Below are 10076 nucleotides of genomic sequence, written 5' to 3' on the forward strand. Positions count from 1 at the left end.
ACCTCCTGTCAGACCCCTCCCCTGGCAGTAGGTGCTTACTCTTTTATGTTGCTCTTTGTACTTGCTGGTTTTTGTCAAGACAATGTCTACATTCCATGCTAGACCATAGCTTCATGGAGGTAGATCTCATTTATCTCTAGCACCTGGTATACAGAAGGTACTCAGTGTTTGCTAAGTGAACAAATGAATTGGTGACTGTTTTACAGCCTTAGTTTTTGTATGGTTGGTATATTGTGTTCAATTTTTTTTTTTTCTTCTATGCATATTTCATGGCAGATTTTTTAAGCTCTCTCTTTGGATCACTCAAATCGTCATTTTCACCTTTGTTTGACGTTAAAAATGAGTTTAATTTAATACCGTACTCGGTGGCATCCATTTGAAATAGAAATGTATTAAGCTTGTGCATTCTTCCCACTAGGATGGCTGAATTGGTTTTGTGTGAACCCACAGAGCTTTACAACATCCTGAATCAGGCCACAAAGTTATCCAGGTTAACTGAACCCAACTATCTCTGTTTACTGGGTAAGTACTGTTTTTGGTTTTTCAGTGTGTGCTTGCTTGTCCTTCAATCATTGTTTTTGACTTATTAACAAACTAACTGAGGGAAATGAATGACTTTAAAAACCATTAGACTCATTAGACATCATTCAAAATGCTGCCTCTGATGGTAACAGGATTTGGAAATCATCCCAGATAAAATCTAAGAGGGATGTTTTGGAAGATTTGTCATCTGAGTCCTCTTGTTATTGTTGATAGTAAAATGTCTAAAATATAATAATACGACAAACATAGAACTATTAATGAATACCCACTTAACCCATCACATTAAAAGAAGTCTTGGATATAATAAATAAAATGTTACAGACACAGGTATACCCTGTCCTGACCCCAAGTTTTTACACTTTTACTACATATGTAAGGAACCCTGGTAGTGTAGTGAATACCAACAGGCTGCTAACTGCAGTTTGACTCTACTACCAGGAGCTCTGGTAGCGTAGTGGTTACGAATCGGGCTGTGAACCTTAAGGCCAGCAGTTCGAAACTACCAGCCGCTCCGCGGGAGAAAGATGAGACATTCTGCTCCCATAAAGATTTACAGCCTTGGAAACCCTGTACAGGGTCGCTATGGGTCGGAACCGACTCGAAGGCACTTAACAACAACACCCAGTCGCTCCACAGGAGAATCAGCTGGTCCAGTCTCCATGAAGATTCACAGCCTTGGGAACCCTAGACAGAGTCGCTGTGAGTTGGAGCTGACTCAGTGGCACACAGCCACCACTACATATGAAGGCATCTGTCCATTATAAATGTGACTTAAAACTATGGTACACAAATAGTACCCGCTAGCATTTTTTTTTTTCCTGTAAAATTGTATTTTTGAGATATTTTTCTAATGAATTCCATTGTTACATGAAGATCTAGTTAATTTATCTTAACTATTAGTGGGAATATGTACTCTTTCCCAATTGACTTCAGTGTATTGCTAGTATAAACAATTCCTTTAACAACTTTCTGCATCTCTCTTTATTCTTGTGTGTGACAGTGGCTTTGGGATATATACCAAGAAATGGAATTGTCTCAGTTGCAAATTCAACTTCCCTATATATTCCAAAGAGCTCTACAATTTACACTTCCAACAGCAGTGTAAGAAATGCACTTACCAATACCTAGTTTTGTTAGTCTTTAAACTTTTTTGACAATCTAATGGGTGGGTGTGAAATTGTATTTAAAAAAAAATACTATTTGTGTTTTTGGTGAAAATTTACTCGGCAAATTAGGTTTCTGTCTTACAATTTCTATACAGATTGTTCAGTGACTGGTTACATTTTTTACACTGTGCCAAATTCTCATTTTCATTCTGGTTGTTCCATTTCCATTAATCTAGTTTCCCTACTTCCCTTTGTTGTTGTTATTATGTGCCTGGAATTGGTTCCAACTCATAGCAACACTGTACAGGGTTTCCGAGGCTGTAAATCTTTACGGGAGCAGAAAACCTCATCTACCTCCCTTTACCTTATCATATTTGCTTTTGGGTAATTGGTGACTGTTTGGTCTCATATGGATTTGTGTGTGTGTGTATGTTTTCTTTTTTAAGGAACACAGTACTCACATGTGATATGGTTTATTTTATGAGCCAATCTGTTATTTAGCTGAAAGGTGACCTCAGAGGGTGGTTTCAGTTCAAAGTTTTTGTTTTCTGTCTTAATTCACATATACTTTATTAACAATGTGGTTCACAATTTTTTCAAGAAAAAAAGAGTCGATTTATTTAGAATAAAAATTGAAATATAACTCTGATATAGATCTTCATTTATGTACATGAAAACATATATACAGAATATAATATTATAGCAAATTAATAACATGCCCTTTTGTCCTACAAATTTCCAAAGTAAAAACACCAATTTTCCTGTTTTATGCACCAAAACATACACAAGATGTGGATTAAATTTCAATACAAACTATTCAAACTGGAATGCAAAACAGTGAAAAGGGATTTCAACATTCATAAGTAGGGGTAGTTTATGCTTCTAGATAATCATGCTCGCTCCCATTTGAACAAGGAATGAAATCATCTTGCTTTCCCCCTGTCATTTAAAAGATGGGTCTCACATTTCTCATCATAAGATGATTTTCAGCAAATGATTGTCCTGGAACTTTCACATTTTCTTCCAGGATTCTCTTGTGTCGGCTTTGCCTTGGTTAACATTTTGCTGGTACCAAAACATAGCCATTTAAAACAAAATCATTAAGCTGGAAAGCCAACAGCAGGTGAGGGTATTGTTTGTTTATCATTTATAAAAGGGAGAAGTTTAACCTCAACTCAAGGTCATGCCATGTGTCAGCAGTTGTGATTTTTAAATAAGTGGGCCAAATAGGATTTTATCATATTAGGTTTGGGATGAAAATCCATCCATTTTGACGTTCAACCAAGTTAAGAAAAGTAAAGAGATTTTTCAGAAAACTTTTTAATAGAAAAGAACAGTGAATAAAGAAGACAGTTGTTAAATACTCATAGTTGCCAATATAACTTTCCCTTGCTATGTAATTATTGTGCTAGCGAGGCATGGGGAGTAAGCATCTCTTCAATAATTTCTCCTTTAGGAACTTTAGGTACTTTAATTTACTGTTTCTCCACAGATTTTCACACTTGGTCACAGTTTTTTAAAGACAGAATGATCAGAGACCGAGTTCATGATCTTAGCCAAAATGCAACTCTCATATTCAAACCACAACAAAGCTTGGAGTATATTGTTTTAGTTCTATATATAGAAATAAATATAAATGGGTGCTCTACAAAATGGGTATGAAAACCCCTAGTGTTTCCAAAACCGAGGGAGGGACAGCTCTTAGAAAGGGGTGTTTAGCATATGAGGCAAATCCCAGAACTTGTCTCATACAACTCTCAGAATTCTAGAAGACAAATTAGGAAACTGAGACCAATCTTGAAAAGGCTAGTCAAAACCAACCTTCTAGAGATTTCTGGAATGGTCAGAGGAGGTAGTGTTAACAGTTTGGATCATTTTCATTTACAAGGAACAAACCAAAGTGACCGCAGGCACAGATGTTTCAAAGAAGATAAAGCAACCAAATAGCTGTACAGCTCCAATATTGTGTGTGAACTTGTGTGAACCACACTTTCATCAAGTGGATCTAACTGTAAAAGGGACAGAGGATTTTGCCATGCTAGGAAACACTGAAGCTCAAGGAAGAAGACTGTGTTTTTGAAAAGCAAAGTTTCTACAATGCCAGTTGTACCCTGTTCTTTGTGTTTTTGTGTGTACAAGGTCGCTATGGGTCGGAACCGACTTGACGGCACTTAACAACAACAACAACAAATTGTGTATATAGAATTTTTTTTACAATGTAGCACAAGTGTAAAAGACATTAGGGGTAGAAACAGGCTCCTTACATTCCAGTAAGGGATTAATGATATACACCTGTCCTCAAACTTGAGGTGGCACTTCTGTTTCTCAAGTTACACAGACTTCCAAGTGTCTGCTTGGCTGCGTGGAGGAAAAACACACTTCTTGGCCAGTTCTAGAAGGTCTGTGGCCACACAGAAGAGTGTAGTCCTAAAGAATTATCAAAGAGAGACAGAGATGAAACGGTGGCGTCCAGGGAAAGGAGGGTGGAACATGACTCGAGTGTTTAGACAAGAAAAATTATGGTTTAGGGGGTATGTGGTATTGGAGTATGAATATAAAATTAATGTTTCCAGTCATAAGATACGTGGCCAACACAGTACAGTGTTCCCTGGGGATTCAAGACAGAAGCTGGTGAGAGGTGAAACCTTTAGAAACAAATCACCAGTAAAAACCAGCTGAGCTGATTCCAACTTGTGGCAATCCCATGTGTGACAGAGTAGAACTGCGTTCCACAGAGTGTTCAGTGGCTGACTTTTCGGCAGTAGATTGCCAGGCCTTTCTTCCTCAGTTCACAGTTTAAAAGGGTATCATCTCAGGGCGATAGTCTCAACTGGTCCACTAAGTCTGGCCTTTTTCAGTCATCTGAGTTTTGCTTGATGCTTTTCTCCCACTCAGTCTGGAACCATCTGCTGTGTTCCTGGTCAGAACAGTTGATAGTAGTAGTTGGGCACCATCTAGTTCTTCTGGTCTCAGGGCAGATGAGGTCATGGTTCACAAGGAGTATTAGCCTTGTAGACTCGATTCTTCTTTGAATCTTTAGTTTCCTTTTTTCTCTTTTGCTTTGGACTAGAAGTGACCAATAGTTTTGTCTTAAATAGCTGCTAGCAAGCTTTTAAGACCTCAGACACTGCTTACCCAACTAGGATACAGAACAAAAACTTTTTGAACTATTTTATACCAACTGACTGAGCTGTCCCACTTCCTGAGCCTTAAAATCCAGTAGATCAAATTCTCAAGGTATTTGTTTATGTCTGGGAAATCTCTGTAACTGTGCCCCCTCTGTGTTTTATTACATGTATGAACATATATACACAACACACACATACGTGTATAAATGTGCCTACAGATAACACCTCTGCATGTATGCATATACCTTCATGTTTCTGTGACAGCCTTCTGGGTGCATGGGTAAATGAACTCACCCTTAAGGCTCAGTTTCCAGCCAAACAATAGATAGGCCTGTAACCTATTTAAAACATAAGTAACTTGTATAAAACATATTTACCCATGTAGCCACACTCAGAATTTTGGTTATTACAAAATTTTATATGTCATAGTGTTTACCCAAAATGTTCCTTATTCTTGTGTACCCCTTAGTGTCACCATGTACCTCAGTTGGGTGGTGTATGCCTCACTCACATTCGGTATTGGTTTTCCCAGTTCCCAAAGAACAAGAGTCTGCCGTTTAGAGAGTGAGTCCCCCTCTGAGCATGGGATGCCCTGCCTGTTATGAAGGTGTCTCTTATAGTAGTAGCCTGTTTTGTAGTTTTCATTGTACGTGTCTTTTACATCTCTGGTTAGGTTCATTCCTAGGTAATTTTATCATGTTGTCACTAGTAATGATTTCTTGGTTTCCTTTTTAGAATTCTTTGTTAGTGTAAAGGAACCCACCTGGTTTTTGTTTGTTAATCTTGAGTGTTGCTAAATTCTTCTGTGAGGCCCAGAAGCTTTCTTACAGAATCTTTGGGGTTTTCTATGAATAGGATCATTTCATCTGCAAATACATTGATAGACTAAGGGACCACTTCAATGTATACATGCATGTATAATTTTATTTCTTCCTTTTCAATCTGTATACATTTTATTTGGTGCCTAATTGCTCTGATTAGAACTTCTTGTGTATTGAATAAGTGGTGAAAATGTGAAATTGTATCTTTTTTTTTTTTAATGTGTGTGAAGGGATACAGAGCAAAGCGACTTTCCAGTCAACAATTCGTACACTCTGTGTTTCATGTCATTGATTGCAGTTCCCACAATGCAACGCCACTCATCCCACCTCCTCCCTGTGTTTCCATTCCTCCTTCGCCTCTAAACTTTTCTGCCTTCCAAACGTTAAAAGCAAACCTGAACACTTTCTATTGTGAATTGAGTGAAGGTTAACCAAGCACTTCTTCCATCTCAGTGATCAGTTGATCGCAGTCCCCTCCATGTAACATCACTTATCCCCGCTTCCTCCCTGTTTCCTGTTTCCACTCCTCCTTTCCTAACCCTTCTGAACTTTGTCCTTGGGCAAATGTTACCCTTTGGATCTCAAAGGTTGATTGTTCTAAGAAGTTCCTATCTCCCTAGTGCTATTGTTTTCCTTATAGACCTGTCTGTTGTTTGGCTGAAAATTGAACCTCGAGGGGTGAGTTCATTTCCAGACCTGCAGGGGGATGATGGGCCATAATCTCTGGGGTTCCACCAGTCTCTGTCTGACCAATAAGCCTGTGCTTTTTTTTCCCCATGATTTTGAGTTTTGTTCCGTATTTTTCTCCCACTCTACATGGGCCCTTCGAATGTGATCCCTTTCAGAGCAGTTGGTATTAGTAGCTGGGCACCATCTAGTTCTTCTGGTCTTAGGGTCATGGAGGCTTAGGGTCAAGTGGTCCATGAGTCTATCAATACATGCTGGATCAATTTCAGACTTCAAATTTCTTCATCTTTGCCACTAGTGGTTATGTTAATTTGAGTAATAGTCCTATTAACTGGTCTCCCTTGTAGGCATATGGATATGATCCTGTCCGTGAAGAGTTGTACTTCAGGCTAGATTTTTACTTTTTTTTTTGACAATGAATGTGATACCATTCATCTTTAATTTGTCATTCTATCAGCATAGTTGACCACATAGTTGTCTCATTCAAAATGGCCAATACCTGTCCATTTCAGCTCACAAATGTCTAAGATATTGATCTTTATGTGTTTCATTTCATTTTTTATGACTTCCAACTTTCCTTGATTCGTACTTTGTACATTCCATGTTCCAATTACTAATGGATTTTTTTTTGTTATTGTTGTTAAGTCTTTATTGTGAGTTGAGTGAAGGTTTGCAGGGCAGATAATCAGTTTTACGTTCAACAAATCATTGCAATGTTTCCAATCCCCTCCACGTACCATCAGTTAAGAGTATTTATCTCTATTGTGGTTGTTAAGTGCCTTCGAGAGGATCCTGACCCATAGCGACCCTGTGTAGGGTTTCCAAGGAGCAGCTGGTGAGCTTGAACTGCTAATCTTGCAGTCCAAACGGCTTTGCATTAACCCACAGCACCACACCACACTCCCTCCTTTTTTTTTTTTGATGTGCACATACCACATTGAAAAATCTATATTTAAACGTCCAAAGGGCACATTTTGCAAGCCAGCCTCCTGCACACTGGCACACTGCCTTTCTCAGTCCATGGGCCTCTAGCCCTCTGCTGCTCTATCTCTCTATGCCATCACCTCCACACCATCTTTGTTGTACCACTTTTCTGGTTAGGATCCCTCACTCTTTTCATGCTCTTCCCTCTTGGTAGTCCTAGGGAACTAATAGATTTCTACAGTGGTTTCTTCTCATTTTGAGTCATGCCACATCAGCCAGTGTTGTGATCATTTTACTCCATCCATAGCATTAAAATCAGATCTACTCTGAGGAGGCGGCTCTTCCCTGGTTGTACTTTGAGCTTCTTCCAATCTGAGGGGTTCACCTGCTGACATATCAGACAATGTGCCACTGCTAGTAATAAGGTTTCCATTGACCAGTTCTTTCCGAATGAGATCCTCAGGCCCTTCGTCTGGAAGCTCCACTGAAACCTGTTCACCACGGGAGACCCTACTGGCATTTCAAATACTGATGGCCTCACTTCCAGTTTGTCACTTAAGTATGACAAACCCACATACTTAAATAAAGCGCATAGAAGGCACGGTTACAGAGGCTTCCTAGACATATCCAAAGTGAGGTCATACCATATCTGTCCTTTTGTGAGTGACTCATTTCACTCAGCATAACAGTGTCTATCCATGTTGCAACATGTATCAAGACTACACTTCTCTTATTGGCTGAGCAGTAGTCCATTGTCTGTATGTCCCACATACAGTGTATCCATTCATCCATTGGTGGGTATTTTGGTGGTTTCCACCTTTTAACCTGACAACTGGACGAGTGCTGTGATGAACATTGGCATACAAGCCTCTGAGTACCTAGGAGTGGAATCGGAGTCCTGGGCTGGCGCTGTGGGTTAATGCACCAGACTGCAAAGCTGTTTGAACTGCAAGGTCGGCAGTTCAAGCTCACCAGCTGCTCCTTGGCAACCCTATACAGGGTTGCTATGGGTCGGAACTGACTTAACGGCACTTAGCAACATCAACAATGCTAGTTCTAATTTTAGTGGTTTTCGGAACTGCCGCACTCTTTTCCACAATGATGTACCATTTTGCGTTCCCACCAGCAGTGGCTGAGTGTTCTAATTTCCCCGTATGTTTGCTAACATTTGTTATTTTCTCTCTGTGTTTGTAGTTTTTATTGTATGTGTCTTTCACATTTCTGGTTAGATCTGTTCCTAGGGTTTTTGTTTTGTTTTAATTATTTTGGGAACTATTGTAAATGATAGTAGTTCCTTGATTTTTTTTTTTTTAATCTTACTATCGTAAACCTGTTGCTGTTAAGTTGATTCTGACCCAGGTGACCCTGTAGGACATGACAGAACTGCTGCATAGGGTCTCCAAGACCATGAATCTTTACAGAAGCAGACTGCCTCATCTCTCCTGAGGAGCAGCGGGTGGGTTTGAACTGCCGACATATTGGTTAGAAACTGAATACTTAACTACCATGCCACAAAGGCCCATTTAGCCATCTTTGTTGTTGTTAGGTGCCAGCAAGTTGGATCTGACTCATAACAACCCTACACACAACAGGAGGAAATACTACCCAGTCCTGGGCTGTTCTCACCAGAGCGGTCATGTTTGAGTCCACAGTTGAAGCCACTGTCAGTTCGTCTCACTGGGGGGGGGGAGGGACTTCTTCCTTTTAGTGGACCCTCCATTTTACCAAACATAATGTCCTTGTCCAGGGATTGGTCCTTCATGATAACATGTCCAAACTACATGAGGTGAAGCCTGTACATTCTGTCTGTACTTTTTCCATATAGAATTGTTTGTTTTTCTGGCAGCTGATGGTACTTCCAATATTCTTCACTAAAACTAGAATTCAAGTGCATCAGTTCTTTCCCGGTCTGCTTCACTCATTGTCTACATAGAAGGCAATTGGAAATGCCATGGCTTGCATCAGGTGCACCTTAGTCCTCACAGTGACATCTTTGCTCTTGAACACTTTCCAAAGATCATTTACTATAGACTTGCCAATGCAATTTGTCATTGTTTCATTTCTTAACTGCTGCGTCTGTGGACATTGATTATGGATCGAAGTAAAGTGAAATCCTTGACAACATCAATCATTTCTGTATTTATCATGATGCTATTGATTGGTCCCATCATGAGGATTTTGGTTTTTGAGTGGCAATTCATACTGAAGGATGTATTCTTTGATTTTTGTAAGCAATTGCCTCAAGTTCTCTGCTTTCAGCAAACAAAACTTTAGCCATCCTGTTGTTTAGTGCCATCTAGTCAGTTCCAATCCATAGTGACCCTGTGTAGTGTTTCTGAGGAGCTGCCCTAGTGGTCCAAACTGACTTTGTGGTCCAGCGCATTAGCCCACAGCACCACCCCAGGACTCCTAAACCATCCTTGTTGTTGTTATGTGCTGTGGAGTCCGTTCTGACTCATAGCGACCCTGTACAGGGTTTCTGAGACTGTAAATCTTTACAGGAGCAGGAAGCCTCATCTTTCTCCTGAGGAACAGCTGGTAGTTTCGAACTGCTGACCATGAGGTTAGCAACCCGATTTGTAACCACCAAGCCATCCTAGTGGAGGTGAAATAGTATCTCATTGTGATTTTGTTTGCATCTCTCTGAAGGCTAATGCTACGGAGCACCTTTTCCCATGTTTGGTGCCCATATGAGTATCTTCTTTAATGAAATGTCTATTCAAAACTTTTGCTCATTGTATGGTTGGGTTGTCTGTCTTTTTGTTGTTAAGTTGTTGAAGTTTTATGTCTATTTTTGTTACATTCTTAATGGTTTTCAAAGATATTCTCTCAGTAAATAGTTCATCTTTTCACTTTTTTTTTTTTTT

At 39.7% G+C, this 10076-nt stretch overlaps 1 protein-coding gene across 1 annotated transcript in view; it reads left to right on the forward strand.

The window, feature by feature from the left end:
* The first annotated feature begins 419 nt into the window (after nucleotides 1-419).
* STYXL1 (serine/threonine/tyrosine interacting-like 1) overlaps nucleotides 420-10076 on the forward strand; it is a 58568-nt gene continuing 48911 nt past the window's right edge. The window contains exon 1 of the mRNA XM_006859833.1: nucleotides 420-522. Within this exon, the coding sequence (XP_006859895.1) occupies nucleotides 420-522 (103 nt within the window). The remainder of the gene's footprint in view (nucleotides 523-10076) is intronic.

Source organism: Chrysochloris asiatica, unplaced genomic scaffold (genome assembly GCF_000296735.1).
Source record: "Chrysochloris asiatica unplaced genomic scaffold, ChrAsi1.0 scaffold00034, whole genome shotgun sequence".
NCBI classification, from domain to species: Eukaryota; Metazoa; Chordata; class Mammalia; order Afrosoricida; family Chrysochloridae; genus Chrysochloris; species Chrysochloris asiatica.